Source organism: Pristis pectinata, chromosome 10, assembly GCF_009764475.1.
Source record: "Pristis pectinata isolate sPriPec2 chromosome 10, sPriPec2.1.pri, whole genome shotgun sequence".
In the NCBI taxonomy this organism is placed as follows: domain Eukaryota; kingdom Metazoa; phylum Chordata; class Chondrichthyes; order Rhinopristiformes; family Pristidae; genus Pristis; species Pristis pectinata.
The window spans coordinates 20,573,738-20,592,700 of NC_067414.1; the positions used below are offsets into that span (position 1 = coordinate 20,573,738).

At 42.8% G+C, this 18,963-nt stretch overlaps 1 protein-coding gene across 18 annotated transcripts in view; it reads right to left on the reverse strand.

Moving 5' to 3' along the window:
* Positions 1-18,963, reverse strand: part of LOC127575471 (regulating synaptic membrane exocytosis protein 1-like) — a 587,418-nt gene that overhangs the window by 113,470 nt on the left and 454,985 nt on the right. For 12 of the 18 annotated variants that reach the window (XM_052025399.1, XM_052025392.1, XM_052025387.1 and 9 more), the window contains 2 exons: positions 18,509-18,598; positions 10,114-10,191 (listed from right to left, as the gene is read on the reverse strand). The exons of 3 other annotated variants lie outside the window; for them this stretch is intronic. In XM_052025399.1, coding sequence (XP_051881359.1) covers positions 10,114-10,191; positions 18,509-18,598 — 168 coding nt within the window. The remainder of the gene's footprint in view (positions 1-10,113; positions 10,192-18,508; positions 18,599-18,963) is intronic. 3 more of the 18 variants (XM_052025389.1, XM_052025395.1, XM_052025386.1) reach the window with 1 other exon arrangement.

An 18,963-nucleotide genomic window follows, 5' to 3' on the forward strand; every position in this document is an offset into this window, starting at 1 on the left:
TTTGCAAGACAAATATCTACACAGACATATAATATGTAAATATTAGGACAGAATAGCACCACAGTAGAAATATCAAAAACACTTTGGTCATACTTCATCATGATGACTAATAAAAATGAGATAACACATTTCATGTCAAGATTCACAAAGATGTTGCTGGGACTGGAGGGCTTCAGTTACGATGAGTGACTGGATGGGCTGGGGCTCTTATCCCCAGGAGACTGATGGGTGACCTTCTAGAATCATGAGGTACTTTGTCAGTCTTTTTCCTAGGGTATGGAGTCTACAACTAGAGTGCACGGGTTTAAGGTGAGAGGGGAAAGATTTAAAGGAGACCTGAGAGGCAAGTTTTTCATACAAAGAGTGGTAGCTATATGGAACAAGCTGCCAGAGGAAATGGTAGAGGCAGGTAAAATGACAATGTTTAAAAGTCAATTCGACAGGTACATGGTTAGCCAAGGTTTAGAAGGATATGGGCCAAATGCAGGCAAATGGGACTAGTCCTTGGTCGCCATGGACGAGTTGGGCCCAATGGCCTGTTTCTGTGCTGCATAACTTTATGACTCTATATTTGGGCCGTAGCAAAACACTGCAAACTCAGCTTCAAAAGAAATTAATTTGAATTATTTAAGCAAATAACTTCAGCATCATTGTTGAAATGACAAATAGGTCCATCCTTAAATTATAGCTGGAACAATTATTAATTTCACTTCTAACGCAAGAAGACAATTTCTTGAAGAGATCAAATGAAGTCCACAGTAAAAAGTATGTTCTTAGAATGTTAAGAGCATGTTCAGTGATATCTGATGGGTGGGATCATGGTTTCTTACAACACTGTTGTAGTCAGCTTAGCATCAATTCATGCTCTTTTAGGAACACAGAACTGGTTATTTCTTTTAACATAGAACTTTTGGATTCATATGGAACTAGTGTTAGATTTAATGAGCACATTGCACTAGATTACATAAAATTATGGCATTCATTATCACATTTCCTGCGCATAGGCAATCGTGAAAAATCTCTATTCCCCTAGCGCTGCTTGGCAATGATGAGAATGAGGTAATTAACGACTTCCACACCAATCATATTTATTGTAAACCTATTAAAATTTAAATTATACACTTTTTCTGAAAGGGATAAGTAGTGATTATTTCAACATTTTATGTGCAGTTCAGTGGTACCAGTTGGAATAGTAATTAATGAGATATGATCTGGAACTTTCTTTTCATTGGTATGTGTTTCTTGGTCTTTGCCATGATAGCAGTGCCAAAGGTTCAATTTCAGGCTTGAAATGTGTTGGTCCTTCATTTTTTTTTTCTGCTGAAGTACCTTGCTGCGCATTGTACAGGATAATCTAGGAAAGCCCAATTATGTGCACTGGCAGATTATTTACTCATGAAAGGCATCAAAGGGAAGCCCAGCTGCTTTTCACATGTTCACACATACCACTACTGGCTCTCAGATAATAATCAGGAGCAGAGGGCTTCCCAGTTCCTACTTGTGATAACTGCGCCGCCAAAATGGTAACTCAACAATTTCAACACAGGTTAGGGAATAACCCACACCACCTTGGTCTCCATAGCTCCACACTACACCAGTCAGAAATAAAATAATTTAGCCATTTTGCAGCTTTTCTAAACCATCATTTAATAATGGGATCAGTAGCAGTTAAAGTGAGAGTCGCTTTAATGAGAATGTGCGATAAAATAGAATAACAGTCATCACAAAAGCACTTGAGAAGAAGAAAAGGACAAGTTAGTTTTTGGGATCCCTCTGCCTAGATCTGAGAGATTTAAAATACCAATAAATTAGAAGACAAAATTAATTGAATGGCACCAGTTTGTTGATAGATGAGATTTTGATAGTATTCACTGCCCAGTTTCCACAGTACTGAACCTGTAATCTGCACTCCCTCACTAACATCTTGTGCACTGTTTTCAGTTTTCGCTGCCTAGTTTCGTATGATGGACTCCAACATCCTGACAAACCCTGGGAGTAGCTCAGGTAGCACTGGGATCCGTAATGCTGAGGAGTTTTCAATCCTCTGGTTGTTTTGGTATTTGATGCCCACACTAGCTACATGTTTCACATACAATACAATTTTGTGTTTGTCAACCACGTATTGTACTATACTACTCACAGCAGTGTGTATGTAGTCCAATGGCCTTCATCTTAACTAAACGAGAAACATCTAGATGTGTGCTATGAGAACACAATGTTTTCTTTGAGAAGGATGCACCATCTGCAGCTAACTAAATTAGTAATGGATGGTATCAAACTAAAACACGGAATGTTTTGTGAAGGTCAGTGGTAGCAAAGGGTTGAGAAATCTTTACAAACCAGCAAAGGATGACCAAAAATAATTATGAAGTGGGAGAATATAGAGTATGATGGTAAACTGGCAAATAATATAGAGAAGACAGTACACTGCAAGGGAAGAGAACAGCTAAAGTAAACATTGCTCCCTTAGAGGACGAGACTGAGGGCTACTAATGGGAAATAGAGAAAAGGCAAAATGATTATTTTGGATTTGACTTCATGGTAGAAGACACTAGAATCATCTGAAGAATAACATAATCAAGGGGCTATAGGGAGGGAGGGAGGGAGGAAAGAACAAACTCTATCAGTACAGAAAATGGAGTGGGCAAACTAATGGAAGTAAAACAAACTAATGGAAGTTAACCCATGGAGCTGATGCCCTGCATCCTACACTGCTAAAGGAAGTGGCAGCAGGGATAGTGGGTGCTTTGGCTGTAAACTACAAAAAAAATCTCTGGATTCTGAGAGGTTACAGAGGATTGGAAAACTGCAAATGTAACATCGTTTTGTTAATGTAATTGAAGAAAAGAGGGAGAGAAGCAGGAAACAATAGGCCAGTTGGCCTAACATCGGCCATTGGGAAAACACTGGAATCCAGTTTAAAGGAAGTAATAGCAGGTTGATTAGAAAATGAAAATAGTTTTAAACAACACAGTGGTGCAGTTAATTCAGCTGCTGCTTCACAGCTCAAGTGGCCTGGGTTCAATCCTAACCTTCAGTCCTGTCTGTGTGTGAAATTTGCACATTCTTCCTGTGACTGCATGGATTTCCTCTGGATGCTCTGATTTCCTCCCATATCCCAAAGAGAATAAAACAGGATTAGTGTATATAAGTGTAAAATGGGTGTTGGATGGTTGTTATGGCCTTGCTGGGCTGAAGGACCTGATTTTGTATTGCATGATTCCATGACAATCAAGCTGAGTCAACATCATTTTATGAAAGGGAAATGGTGTCCCACAAATCTGTTCAAGCTCTGAAGCATGTAACCAACAGGGTAGCTCAAATAGAAAATAGAGGGTTGTGATAAATGGGTCATTTTCAGACTGGCAATCAGTAACTAGTTGGGTGTCTCAGGGATCAGTATTGCAGCCTCAGGTATTTTTAATCCATATTAATGACACGGATGAATGGATAGACTATATTGTAGCCGAATTTGTTGATGATACAGAGATAGGTGGATTAGCAAGAACTGAGGAGGACAAAGAGTCTGTAAAGTGGTATAGATAGGTTAAAGTAAGTGGGCAAGAAGTTAACAGATGAAATATGAGTGGGAAAATATGAGGTTATCTGCTTTGGAACAATAGAATGAGACTACAAAATTTTATGATGCAAAAGGGTCAGGATGGATGGAGTTCTCTTACATGCAGGTACAGCAAGTAATTAGAAAGGCTCATGGAATGTCAGCCTTCATTTCAAGGAGAGTGGAATATAAAAGTATGAGGGTTTGGATACACCTTAATGGTGCTGGTGAGACTGCAGCCGGAATGCTGTATACAGGCTTGGTTTGTATGTTTACGGACATGCACTAGATGTGGTACAGAGAAGGTTCACTAGGTTGATTCTTGGGATGAAGGGAGTGACATAGGAAGAAAAGGTTGGGTCAATACTCAATGGAGTTTAGAAAGATGATCTTACTGAAGGTGATCCAATTGAAACATTTAAGATTCTGAGGGGATTGACTGGGTCGGTGCTGAGAGGAAGTTTCCCCTAGTAAGGGTGTCTACAGCATCGATTACACCAGCTCTGCCACAGATCTGTCCTCAACCACACCGATGTGATAGGTGATGCCCCTGCTGATTACTCAGACTGTCCACTGCCAACAGAGCTACCACTCCAACAAGCTGGCAAGTAACCACTGCAAGATCTATGCAAGACTGGTGGGCAGCTGCCATGTGGCCTTTGTCCTGTGTGGCAGTCTGTCCAACTGAAAGCTGACTCACCAGCTCATCAGCCACTACTTGAAGACAACAGTCCATTTTGTAACATGGCTGATTCTACTTGCTAGGTGTCCAACCAGTGAGGCCTAGGATTATTACAACCAATGCCATTTAATGAACATAAGGCCACCTGTCAGTCTGCTGAAAATGCACTCTAGGTGCCTTGCCAAATCACAAGGTGTCCGTTAGGGCTAGGATCTTCAGAATGGAAGAGACATATGGCAATCTGCGTGGCATTGGTCAGCAATGTGGGGTATCCCTCCAAAATGGTGGATATGTTGCACTTCACAATCCTCAGCAAAGCAGATCCGGATGCACAAACTGAGAGCAGCGCCTTTCTCGATAAGGTGTCAAAGGAGGTGCAGTAGGTAAAGCAGAAGGAGTGGTGCACATTGCAAAGTTGCCTGGTCACATGGCAGCTGCACAACCATTGTGCACAAGAGGTGGAGGGAATGAATGTTCAGGGTAGAGGAAGGAATGGCAATCAAGCCTTGTCCTAGATACTGTCGAGCTTCTTGAGTGTTGCTGGAGCTGCACACACCCAGGCAAATGGAAAATTATTCAGTCATGTTCCTGCTTTGTAGATGGTGGAAAGACCTTGAGTGTTTGGAAGTGAGTCATTTGTCACAGGATACTCAGCATCCAATCTGCTTTTATTACCACTGAATTGATGTGGCTGGTCCAGTTAAGTTTCTGATGAATGGCCTCTCTCAAGAAGTTGATTGTTAAGGATAGATGGTTAGACACCATTGTTGGAAATAGCTATTGCCTGGCCATACCGTGCCACCCTTCAGCTTGAGCCTGAAGGCTGACTAGGCCATGCTGCATGTGGGCATAGATTGTCCCATTTGATGAGGAGTTGTGAAAGGAATTGAACATTGTGCAATCATTAGCAAACATACCCACTACTGACCTTTTGATGGATCAAAAGTCATTGATGAAGCAGCTGAAGATGGTTGGGCCTGCAACACTGCCCTAAGGAGCTCCTGCAGTCACGTCCTGCAGTTGAAATGATTGACCTCCAATAAGCACACTGTGTGCAAGTGCTTAACCAGGGACTACAAGAACTTTTGTGATTGTTACACTTGGTGTTTCATGGTGGTGGCCTCCCTCTTCCCTGAGCAAAGTCACATTGCATAGGACAGTGTCATCATGTCTTTCTAGCCCAAAGCAGGTTCCTCCATTTTCTTTATAGGTGCAGCATTGGCATCCAACTAAGCAGAGTTCAGAGAGTCCTGTGTGCTCTGATATAGTCTTCCCACTTTTGCTCCTGCCTCGCCTATCTGCTCTTGCTCACTTGTGATATGCAAGTCACCAAACTATCCTTCTTACTGAGCCCAACAAAGTGTGAGCATCAGTGATCTCTCCTGATGAATGCCCTGTGTCGATGTAACATTCAGCATGATATCTTGCATGTCCAGCAATGTTCAATTCCATTCACAACTCCTCATCAAATGGAGCAATCTACACTTACATCCAGAAAGGCCTAGTCAGCCTTCAGGTCAACATTAAGCACATTATCATTCTCCATTCATTGCTTACTTCAGTTCCACTTGAGTGACTATTGGATTCAATGTGGCTGGATGAGATTGAATTCAGTTTTAAAACAGGTGCAAGGTCCCCATCTCTTTGTTTCCAAAGGCTAAATGGCCATTACATCCGACAGAGAAAACATTACATTTCTGACAGAGGAAAGTCATCACTGAGAGTGGTGGTGTGTGCTGAATGGATGGATAGATTAGATGGGGAATGTTTGCTGAGGGTGACTATTAAGACGAGGCAAGACACTGCATAAAGATGAAGTTGAATGCCAGCGCCAGCCAGGGAGGTGAGGAAATGCAGAGATAGAGAGGGATGGGTGCACCTGTGTTAACTTGTAATATGCTGGAGTACAGCTAAAAGCAGACTGTGGTAGGCTCTTGTGCTCACTTTTCTTGATTTGACACGTCTTTAAACCATGTGGGGCAATGACTCCAGGAGTGGGGAGCTTCACACAGCTGTGACAGTCCCCAGGCCAACCCAATGAACACTTCTGACCAGCTTCTTGTACCCTGCACCAGAGGATATTAAGTTCCCAGGGTGAGGGGTCACTGGACCTGGGAGAAACCCTGGCCAACTTCATATCATATTCTGAGCTTGTGGTGCTGTGCACACCCATCACAATGCATTAAGTTTCACGTTCGCAGTGCTCCTGTGAACGACGTTACTGGAAGCCAGTCTTCTCAACCTCCCCAATGCCTCCCCAAACTAATTGGCCTCGAAGCCTGAGATACATTAAGACTGTGTTAAAAAAACCACTAACACATATTCTGTTTAAACTATCTAGTTTCCTGCTACCGCCAGAGCCATCCATCCTTCCCCACCACCCCCCACCTACCTGAGTTTTAGTGGCTTGGAACATTAGAATTCACTCTGGGTAACCATAAAGCAAGCATCAGAAATTGAATCTATGTCTTCTCTCCAAATGTCAGCCATTTAAAACAGTCATGTCTTGCGTTTGCCCTCTCTTCCCCGCTATCTACTCCCTAATCCAATTACCTCTTATTTTCTCTACAATTACGAAGATATTTCAAATTGGTTAAACATTCTGTGTAAGCTTACAGTCGGTCAGAACTATTGTTTTTATAATTTAAATCTGCATTTGAAACGTATAATGAACTGATTTTCGTACTTGATTATCTCAATCTATCAGCTTTGCACCTTTGGTGTTATTTTCCAGCCTGTTATCGCGTTCACATAGTTTATCCCTTCTACCACTTCCCTCTCACCATTTCAGAGGACAGATTAGCAACCAATATCCACAACAAACCCACAGACTGCCACAGCTCCACCTTCTCCCACTGTGCTTCCTGCATGTCTCCACTCCATTATTCCAGTATCTCCATCATATCTGTTCTGATGTTGTCACCTTCCACACCACTGCCTCTCGTCTCTGCCCTTCCTCCCATCCAGGGCCTCAAATGCTCTCTCCAGGTGAAGCAGCCATTCACTCTGGGTGCTGGTCTTGCTGGGCCCTGCAGCAAACCTGGAGTAAGGAAGAACAGCCTAAAGAGAAAGCAAGGCAGACATACAAATGAACCCTGATGGAGAGTTGCTGAGGAAGTTGGGGGTGGGGAGAAAGGGCAGTAGTTGAACTGAGTAGGTCGCCACGGTAGTGTAGTAGTTAGCATAACGCTATTACAGTGCCAGTGACCTGGGTTCAATTCCAGCCACTGTCTGTAAGGAGTTTGTATGATCTCCCCTTGTGTCTGCGTGGGTTTCCTCCGGGTGCTCTGGTTTCCTCCCACATTCCAAAGACATACAGGTTAGGAGCCGTGGGCATGCTATGTTGGTGCTGGAAGAGTGGCGACACTTGCGGGCTGCCCCCAGCACATCCTCAGTAATGCAAAAAGATGCATTTCACTGTGTGTTTCGATGTACACGTGACTAATAAATAAATATCTTAAAAAACTCTTAAGAGAACATGATTCCGAAGTTTCCTTGGCGACAGTGTGACGTAATACACTTTGGGGAATCAAATGCTGATGGGACATGTGGAGTAAATGGCAGCATTGATGCACAGAAGGACTTCAGGTGCAAGCCCATGGCTTGCTGAAATAGTGACACAGGTGGATAGCATAGTGAAGAAGGCACTGGTATGCTTGCCTTTATAAGCCAAGGCACCGAGTATAAAAGTTGGGATGTCATGTTCCAGCTGTATAAAACATTGGTTAGACTGCACTTGGAGTAACGTTTACATCTCAAGCCACCACAGTACTGGAAGGATGTTGTAACAAATGAGAGAGTGCAGAAGAGATTCACCAGGACGTTGACTGGAATGGAGGGCTGCAGTGAGAAGAGGGATAGGATAGACTGGGTTAATTCTCACTGGAACATAGGAGGCTGTGGTCTCCCTGTGCTGCTGCTCCCTTGGAGTTAAGGAGGCAGCAGGTGGCTGAGAAGGATGGTCCAGCTGGGGCAGCACTGGCCTAGCAGCACAGCAGTCTGAAGTGACTAAAGATCATCTGTGAGGAACTACTGATGCTCCTGTGGTAGGGCACAAAGGTTCAAATCCTCAGGGGACAACATATTCTTGGTCCACTGGCACATCTCTGAGCAGGTCCGTGATGGCTTTGCAATCCCCTGGAGGCCTGTTCATTGCTTCCAGACTCACAGAGATCCAGAGCCTGGGTAGTCACACTCTGTGCCCAGCCAGCAGCAAGCAGGACATATTTGGCAGAGAGCAGGGATTGGCTGGCTGCAGTTGGAGCTCCCCAATTCCAGCGCAGAGTTAATGGAGGCCTCCACCTCTGCTCTGCTGCACTCACTGCTCTGTGACTGGGTCTGTGAATGCTGGCAGTGAGCTGATCCCATTTCCCAAATGGAGAGGATGGTCTAGGTTCTAGGCAAATCTGTGTGAAGAGTGCAGTAAAACCTCCCCTATGGTACTTACTATTTCTTACAGGGTCTCTGACACACTGGTTTGCATTGCATCAGCTATCTTCTATTGTCTTGCCCATAGAATTCCTCATCTGAGTCCTCTGAAGCAAACTGAGGCGCAAGCTTGCCCTCTAGAGAGCTGCCACCTGCCAAATGGCAGAGTTGCAGAGCACTTCTACCACATTTCATCATGTGAATCACACCTCTAAACTCTCCTTTACAAGAGATTGCAGGTCGAACAGACCTGCAACAACAAACCGTCCACTATATATGAATGGGCTCCCCCAGGCAAAGGAAGAAGTGGATGGGCAAGTGGGACCTCCTCCATTACAGCATGACCTGCAGTGAGAGCAGGGGGCCGGTGAGAAGAGCTTTAATAGCTGATGTTTATGAACAGAGCATTAATGCACAGATAAAAAGGAAAGAGTTGGGTAAGGGAATATGTGAAAGAGCAGAATGGATAAGTGCTTCAGGCTTAATGACCCTGCTCCTCGCTGAGTTGCAGCAAAGCAACAAATGCAGATGCCCTCTCCTCCAGGCATCTGGAACAAGACAGAATTCCCTCCAGTTTGACCCAACCACAGAGATCATCACGCCCTTTTCTGCACTGATCCTAGAGATGCCATGGTTCACTGCAGTTGCTAGTCTTTCTTCAAAGCTTCGCCTGCTTATGCCGGAGGAGGAGCTCCTGGGGCAACAGACATTCTTGAGTTGCCACCCCTTCCATCATGTTTCCCAGATCAGCACCGCCAACTGGGGGAGGGTATTGTGCCTGACTCCTTCTCCCTTCTGACTGTGATCCAACTACACCTAGAGTACTGGCTTCAGCAGTGCTATGGGCGAGCTGGAGCTGTGACAACACATATTACTGGATCATCTTCACTGCAGACAGGACTGCTGCAATGACTAGAGCCAAACAAACAGCACCACACGCTGTAAACAGTTGACGCTCGGGTCTGAAAACCACGCTTCCAGGGACCCAGACCAAGCAGACACAGCCCTCCATACAGTGCTAGTTTAGTGTATGTTTTCAGAAGCGAAAGAATTTCTTGCTCTATAGATTCAAACTTTTCCAAAAGAAACTTGTCTTTTTTTTCACTTTTTGGACTGAATTTCACTGTGGTATAAGCTGTGGAAGTGATCTAAATTCAACAATCAGCAGAAATATATCAATACCAGAAAGGCAAAGGATGAGTAACTTTGATACTAGGTTTTGATGATGAAATCTCCTCTTTATAGCAACAGGTAGTAGACTGGAACATGGAAAAAGGATGTAAGCTGGAAGTCATTTACTATAGATCAAAGCAAAAGATTAGAATTGTCAATTATATTTGGTACTGGAAAGCACTAATTGAACTAAAAACAGTTAAATGTTCCAAATGAGCCAGCACATTTTGTTATACATAAATCTTCACGTACACTTTGAATTAGTCAGTACCTGTCATCCTCTGGAGAGGCATGCTGGATGTGAATCCGGGGACTAGGAGGTCGTTTCCTATCTAGGGAGTGAAACCACCTGTTCCACCATGAAACAGGAAGATACATAGACAAGTTAAACAGAGACTGGGAACCAGAAACTGCCAGCAAAGGCTTAGCGGTAGATGGCTGACTAGGAGTGTACCCCAGGTGACTCAACACAAGTAACATGGAAACTAATCGAGATTTTATAATGGTAGTTCTGCCCATGGATGATGCAGAGCTGAAAATGGTGATGGCAAATGATGGTGATGCTGTCATTTAATCTTTATGTAACTGTTGGAATGTTTTGATCAAATTAGCATTATTTTGAAGTGAATAGTCTGTCCAAAGTTTCATTAGACAGCATGAGAAAGCAGGCAATCTGCCAGTATCTGGTAATCTGCATCTTGTATAGCTCTGTGTTAGTCTTCACACATTTGTGATGTCCTTTCTTTGATGCCTCATTCTTTCTTATGGTTTGTCTGGCGCCTCTAAATTATCCCCACCATGTGAAAAATATGGCTTTCTGTTGTATGTCACTTTGTCAACCCCATCCTGTCTGATGGCTGGTGAGGCCACCTAATACATTCCTTCCATGAATGACCCAGTCTTTGAGGATTTCTGGAGGCTGTTGGTGGATAGTCTGAATCTTTTTCCTATCGTAAGGGTGTCAAAAACAAGAGGGCATAGGTTTAAGGTGAGAAGGAGAAGTTTTAAAGGAGGTGTGAGAGGAAAGGTTTTACACAGAGAGTGGTTGATATCTACTATGCACTGCCAGAGATGGTGGAACCAGATATCATCACTGCATTTAATAGGCATTTACAGGGATTTGAATAGGCAAGGCACAGAAGGATGCAGACCTAATGTGGGCAAATGGGATCAGTGTAGATGGGTAAAATGGTTGGCATGGACGTAGTGACAGAAGGGCCCATTTCTGTGCTGTACAACTCTATAAGAAACGTGTGACCTTCCTCGTTCATGTAACAACCTCACAATGGTGGATTTACCACTGGTAGCAGCAGGGATACTGAGGAGCAGATTGGGAGGCAGGTTTTGGAAAGGTGCAAGAATAACAGGGTTGTTATCATGGAAGACTTCAACTTCCCAAATATTGATTGGCACCTGCTTAGTGCCAAAGGTGTAGATGGGGCAGAGTTTGTTAAGTGTGTCCAGGACGGATTCCTGTCACAGTATGTTGATAGACCGACTAGAGGGAATGCCATATTAGATCTAGTATTAGGTAATGAACCAGGTCGGGTGACAGATCTCTCGGTGGGTGAGCAATTGGGGGACAGTGACCACCGCTCCCTAACCTTTAGCATTGTCATGGACAAGGATAGGAGCAAAGAGGACAGGAAGATATTTAATTGGGGAAGGGCAAATTATGAGGCTATAAGGCCAGAACTTGGGAGTGTAAATTGGGATGACATTTTCGAAGGGAAATGTACTATGGAGATGTGGTCGTTGTTCAGGGATCTCTTGCAGGATGTTAGGGATAAATTTGTCCCGGTGAGGCAGAGAAAGAGTGGAAGGGTGAAGGAACCATGGGTGCCAAGAGAGGTGGAACAACTAGTTAGGAGGAAGAAGGCAGCATACATAAAGTGTAGGCAGCAAGGATCAGAAAGGGCTCAGGAGGAATATAAGGTAGCAAGGAAGGAACTTAAGAAGGGGCTGAGGAGAGCAAGAAAGGGACATGAAAAGGCCTTGGCGAGTAGGGTTAAGGAAAATCCCAAGGCTTTTTTCACATATGTGAAGAGCAGAAGGATGATGAGAGTAAAGGTAGGACCGATTAGAGACAAAGGTGGGAGGATGTGCCTGGAAGCTGTGGAAGTGGGTGAGGTTCACAATGAATACTTCTCTTCAGTATTCACCAAGTAGAGGGGCCTTGATGACGCAGAGGACAGTGTTGGTAAGGTTAATGTTCTAGAGCATGTAGATATCAAGAGAGAGGATGTGTTGGAGCTGTGAGAAAATATTAGGACAGATAAGTCCACGGGGCCTGACGGGATATTCCCCAGGCTGTTCCGTGAGGTGAGGGAGGAGATTGCTGAACTGTTGGCTAGGATCTTTGAGTCCTCGTTGGCCATGGGAATGGTACTGGAAGATTGGAGGGTGGCGAATGTTGTCCCCTTATTCAAAAAAGGTAGTAGGGATAGTACAGGGAATTACAGACCGGTGAGCCTTACGTCTGTGGTGGGCAAGCTGTTGGAAAGGATTCTTAGAGATAGGATCTATGAGCGTTTAGAGAATCATGGACTGATTAGGGACAGCCAGCATGGATTTGTGAAGGGAAGATCATGTCTCACAAGCCTGATAGGGTTCTTTGAGGAGGTGACCAGGAAGATTGATGAGGGTAGTGCAGTAGATGTGGTCTACATGGATTTTAGTAAGGCGTTTGACAAGATTCCACATGGTAGGCTTCTTCAGAAGGTCAGAGGGCGTGGGATCCAGGGACACTTGGGCGAGTGGATTCAGAATTGGCTTGCCTGTAGAAAGCAGAGGGTTGTGGTGGAGGGGGTGCATTCAGATTGGAGGGCTGTGACTAGTGGTGTCCCACAAGGGTTGGTTCTGGGACCTCTACTTTTCGTGATATTTATTAATGACTTGGATGAGGGGGTAGAAGGGTGGGTTAGCAAGTCTGCAGACGACACAAAGGTTGGAGGTGTTGTGGATAGTGTGGAGGACTGTAGGAGATTGCAGAGGGATATTGATTGGATGCAGAGCTAGGCTGAGAAGTGGCAGATGGAGTTCAATCTGGAGAAGTATGAAGTGGTACACTTTGGAAGGACAAACTCCAAGGTGGAGTACAAGGTTAATGGCAGGATTCTGGGTAGTGTGGAGGAGTAGAGGGATCTAGGGGTTCATATCCACAGTTCACTGAAAGTTGCCTTGCTGGTGGGTAAGGTAGTTAAGAAAACTTATGGGATGTTAGCTTTCATAAATCAAGGGATCGAGTTTAAGAGCCGCGAGGTAATGATGCAGCTCTACAAAATTCTGGTTAGACCACACTTAGAGTACTGTGTCCGGTTCTGGTCGCTTCATTATAGGAAGGACGTGGAAGCGTTGGAAAGGGTGTAGAGGAGATTTACCAGGATGCTGCCTGGTTTGGATAGTATGGATTATGAGGAGAGACTAAGGGAGCTAGGGCTGTTCTCATTGTAGAGAAGGAGGATGAGGGGAGACATGATAGAGGTGTACAAAATATTCAGAGGAATAGATAGAGTAGACAGCCAGCTCCTCTTTCCCAGGGCACCAATGCTCAATACAAGAGGGCATGGCTTTAAAGTAATGGGTGGGAGGTTCAAGGGAGATATCAGAGGGAGGTTTTTCACCCAGAGAGTGGTTGGTGCATGGAATGCGCTGCCTGGGGTAGTGGTGGAGGCAGGTACACTGGTCAAGTTCAAGAGATTGTTAGATAAGCATATGGAGGAATTTAAAATAGGGGGATATGTGGGAGGAAGGGGATAGATAGTCTTAAGCGAGGTTTAAAGGTCAGCACAACATGGTGGCCGAAGGGCCTGTATTGTGCTGTATTGTTCTATGGTTCTATGAAACACGAGTCCCATGCATTACTTTCGAAGCGTGTATCTATTTAAATGGTGATAGACAAGGCTCTTCCCACCTACTCTGAATGTTAGGTGGAAGCTGGGGGAATTAATTTTTCAATTAATCTACCATAACATGCTCATGACCAATCCTATTACAAAACATTATCTGTGAACTTGCTAATGTTGTTGCCATTGAGAATCTGCCATCAAATGATGATGAAAACTGTGATCACTAAACAGGGATGGAGTGGTACAGAGCTTGAAGTCCTTCTGAGGTGCTGTTGTGTAGATCACACTAACTCCAGATCAAGGGTCTGAAAACTGAGTCTGTGAACCTGTGCTGACATATCCAGTGCTACTTGATGTAGTATAGGTGACATGTAACACATGTTCAAAATTAAAGCTTACTGAATGAACCACAGGAATGCTATTTACAAAATGAAATCATCCAATTTCTTTCGGCAATTTTTCTCCCCTGGTATTCCCCTAGAGGGGGCATATAAAGGGCCAACACAAAATAGGCTGGCTCACCCCTCAAGGTTGGCACACGATACTCTTCTGCATGCCGAGCTGCCCATTTCCTTCTTTTGGCCTGGGCTTTGGTGAATTTATTGTCCCGCTCACTCAGAACACAAGGAAATTCAGGACCATTGATTGATTGCAAGCTCCTTGGGACATCATTATTCATGATTTGTATTGATGGTACAATGGTTGGCATGGTCGTAGTGTGCCAAAGGACCTGTTTCTGTGCTGTATGACTCTATGAAGAGAGCCCAGATAATCAACGTGATAACAATTCCACTATGTGTTGTTGTTACTGAAGTTGATCCCACCTTTACCTAATATTCACACATGTATGCATAATCACACACATGCACACATGCATAATCATACATACCAAAGCACAACCACATACAAAGTGCACACAAACATTCACACACACACAGCAGGTTTACCCGAGAGGTTAGAAATAGATGCCTTGCTGACTTTCCTTTTCTTGATAAGGGATCTTAAAGCCAATTACAAAACACTTAGTGATAACCCAATGCAGATCTACCCTTCCGGCTTGGAGGATCTTTTTAACCAGCTTGGCTCTGAGAGAAGTGGAGGTTTTTTTAAAGATGATATCAGACGTCTTGGAATCTTGATTCCAATAAAGTGATCACAGTTAGGGGTCTGGTATTTCACAATGAACTACCAGCATTTTAAATTGTTTTTGTTCTAAGACATGATTAATATGAAAGATAACAGTGTTCTCAGTATTATGTTGACTGGGTCAGCTGCAGCTCCATATGATGCAGAGTACGGCCCATGTCACTCTGCTATGCCTGTAAGGATGACCCCAGTTTTCATCATGTCAATGAAGGCATGTGGCTTCTTTCAACTCAAGCTAAGTGAAAGATTTCAGGGAGTGTGAAAGTCATGGTCTGGCACCTAAGTGCTTTCTTTGTGAAAGTTTAAGTTTTCCCTTTTTCAAGTTTATGTATTACATTTTTTCCAAATTTATTTCTGTAAGGTCTTCAAAAGATCAGTGTTAAAATGGTGTGGAGGTTCTCATTTGTCATTGAATAACATGGGTGCGAATTTTGCTGTATGAGTGAGTCTGAGGGGAATGCATCGTGAGTGCAAGTTTATTCAGGAAAAAATAAAGTCTGAATTAGGCAACAGAAAAATATTTCAGGAAACATAATTCAACTGGTAACCTTTTTGAAAAGTCAGGCCCTGGATTAGTCAAACTCGGCCAGGCTAGTATCAAAACCTATCAAGGAAAAACAGGATGACATTAAGTCACTAGGAAAACATACAAGGATAAGAAGGAGATTTACTAGCTTGACTTTGTTTGACATCCAGTTATTTTCATTGGATGCATTGCTGTATTGTGTCTAAACACATCACCATCCACTCTACAAATCTACTCTCTAGCTGGGGCATCGTTCCAGTTGGCTGTTTACCGCTGAGCAATACAAGAAAACATCAAAGTACCTCCAGTCAACCTTGCAAAGCTTGGTAAACCTGGCAAAGCAGCCGAAAGTGAGGAAAAGGGAGAAGAAAGCTGCCACAATGCCTGTACCTTGTGCAGTGCTCAGAAAGAGCTGGATGGTTTCCATGCATCTCACCTGTCCAAATTAAAGCCAAACACTGCCTACGCACATCTTGTAAACACTCTTAGCTTTTAAGTTGCTCTGTTCAAGGATGAAGCACAGCCTAAGGAGAATAAAAACTCTAAATAACATGAAGGAGAGAGGCCCTTAATATGTTGACAGGTTATAAACAATGCATTCAAGCAAATTATTTACCTTTGTCCTTGATACATATTGTTTTTCTCCAGTAAAATATTTGGTAGAGCATGCACAACACAGATTATTCTGTTTGTCATCTATCTGCTTTTAATTAAGGATTAAGATTTGCCATCATGATGCAGAACACAAAGATAAAGTACATGTTTATACTATCATATGTAAATATAGAAAATTAAGCCTGCCCCATCATTTGGAAAATTATATACACTGACAAATTTCTTGATTAAATCTGCTGCATGAAAGCAGCAGTAAAAAGCTAACAACTGTTTAATGGCCTTTGAATTCTAAAAGTATCAATCACTGTGGTGCTCCATTTTAACATTTTCATTTACTACTTTTGTAAGTTCAAATGATTTGAACCCTGAGTAATGTGTTATTTATACCAAAAAGGAAACTAAGGGAAATGAAGTAACTACTTTGAACTCTGGTGGCATACAAACATCCTATTTGCATCAGGAAGACAAATTCAGAGAATCCATCTTTTAACTATATTTTGTGACTGGTGATTTCTGTATTCCAAGACTGAAATTCCAGCCATTTGGAGCAAACAGATGTGGCGGCAAAGTTATTGGATATCAGTTGATACTTTGTCAAGTCAGAGTGAGTACCAAAATTCTTGAGATCTTAAATGAAACTGCTTCAAAATGGATCCACTGGGTTATGCCCAAATTTGAGACTTGATTGCCAAGGGAAGAGAGATTAAATTGGTGTGATTGTCAAAATCGGTGTTCAGGACTGCGAAATATTTTTCTACTTGGGTACCCAATTTCAACACTAAACTTAGATTCAGGGCAAACATCTGAAAACCAAACTCACAGCAACAGTGAAACTTCTTTCCACTTGAAGCACTGTGTTTATAATACGTTGGAATTACAAGTTCAATGTGTATTGCTCAGTTCAAAGATATAACTCAAAATATTCATGACTCAAAGCTTCTCTCTACTTGGATATAAGTGACCCAGTGGAACACATTTATTTTTGTGCTGCCTCTCGGGCCATGAGTCTTGGGGATTCTGATCAAGATCATGAACAAAGTGCTTGTAATCCTGATGCCATTTGTACTTCACAACACGTGTCGTGATGACTGAGATGTTTAACTACTGAACTACTACATTTTGACTTTCACAAAACTGCATCTTACGCATCAAAGGCTATACACCTGCAGTGATTTAATTAATCTTTCCAATGATTATTTTCAATTGAATGCTTCGGGTGAATTTTAACCAAACCCACACAGTAGGGGTGCCAATCCTCCTGGCTTGTTCTGGAGGCTCTAGGAATTAAAGATCAATCTCCTGAAACAGTTGTACATAACTTGAGGAGAAAAATCAAAAAGCACTAAACAACTGCTTTTTGCTTCCATTTTTGAACATATTATTTATAAAGTTACCCGAGTTGGTAACACTGGGAAAGGAGCATTTGGATGGCAGTGAAAGCCTTAAAAATGTGCACCGGGAGCAGATGGAAGCCCAGCATCCCGGTCCACCATGCTCCCCGCCACCCCCCCCCCCCCACCGCCCCCATCACTGGAAGAGTCTGTTGGTGCAGCATTTGCCTCATCAGTCACTTCAGAACCTCAGTGGAAACAAGTCACCCTCAAATTCAAGGGGCTGCAGAAAAGACACGAAAATAAAGAGCTGACTGACAATCAGGGATCATACCACTGGGTAAGGAAGAATTTGTTTGCTTTCCAACAGGCATGTGAAAGTGAAGATAGGAATGGTAAGAACAACAGTAGGAATCTGGGTGGGCTAGTTTGGAGTGAATGAACCTTATTTACAGTACATCCAATTAAAGGCAGTAATCTACTATGCAATGGTAGGTGTCCAGGCCATTTCTGGAGGGTTTCCAGAAAGATGTACAGGAGATTAAGAATATCTGGAAATTTCCTGCCAGTGACACTCAGTAGGAACCAGCTACACAACCACTGGGCTATTTTTGTAAAATAGCATGGAACTTTACTAATGATTCTGCTTGCAGATACATCACTTCCTGAACTGAAATTAAGATTTTGTATTTTTACTATTCTTATGAGGAATAATCCCATCAAGCCTAAAACTGATTACACATCAAACATTTAAATATAACTCAGAAACCCAGGTAAATTTGCAGGCAGCAACAAATAGGACTTACCTTCCTTTTTAATTTGTTAAATTATCATAACATCTGCTTGAAATCTGTTTAAAAAGGTTCAATTTCAAATTCCTACTTTTGTTTTTAAACACTAGCCACTGAGTAGTGAGGTACAGAACCACTGTCAACATATGAAAGGCTCTCTGCAAGCTGGAGGAAGAAAAGGTAAGCAAGGAAAGCAAAATTATTGAAATGCCAAGCACTCAATGTAAAAGATATACACAAGGTTAATATGGTTCAAGTCTGAGGATTCACCTAAGCAAAAGGGCAGAAAACATTGTAAACACTGCTATAGTCGGAACATGACACAAATCTAAGAACCCTACAGGGTCACAGCTAAAGAAACACGGAATCATCAGCACAGATGACAAGGATAAAAAAGGGTTGGATATACCTGTCTTGTTCTGGTGACTGTAAACTAGTATCTGGTCTCAAACAGTTGGTGCTAGCACTCCTAGCCCTGTCAAGAGAGTGCTGTATTTCACTAATGCCAGTACATGGGATCCAATGGTGGAAGAGAAGTAGGACAGGAAAGGAAAACAAAGAAGGAATATAATGTTAGATCGTAAATCATAAAGGCAATGCACTCTTCAAAACATGATACAGAACAGTTATGATTTCAATCATTCAAAAATGCTGGAATGTTGGCAGGATGAATGTTAAAACAATTCAGTCAAAAACAGAATCATGGCACAGTTAAAGCAATCTTTGACAATCATTTGCTAATGTTGTACAGAGTGGGTTTAACCCTATCATTAGCAAAAATCAATATAACAAGCAAGAGTTGGAGTGTGTTTGGTAGAGAATGCAGTAGCATGATTTGATGGCTAACAATTGGCATGCTGATGA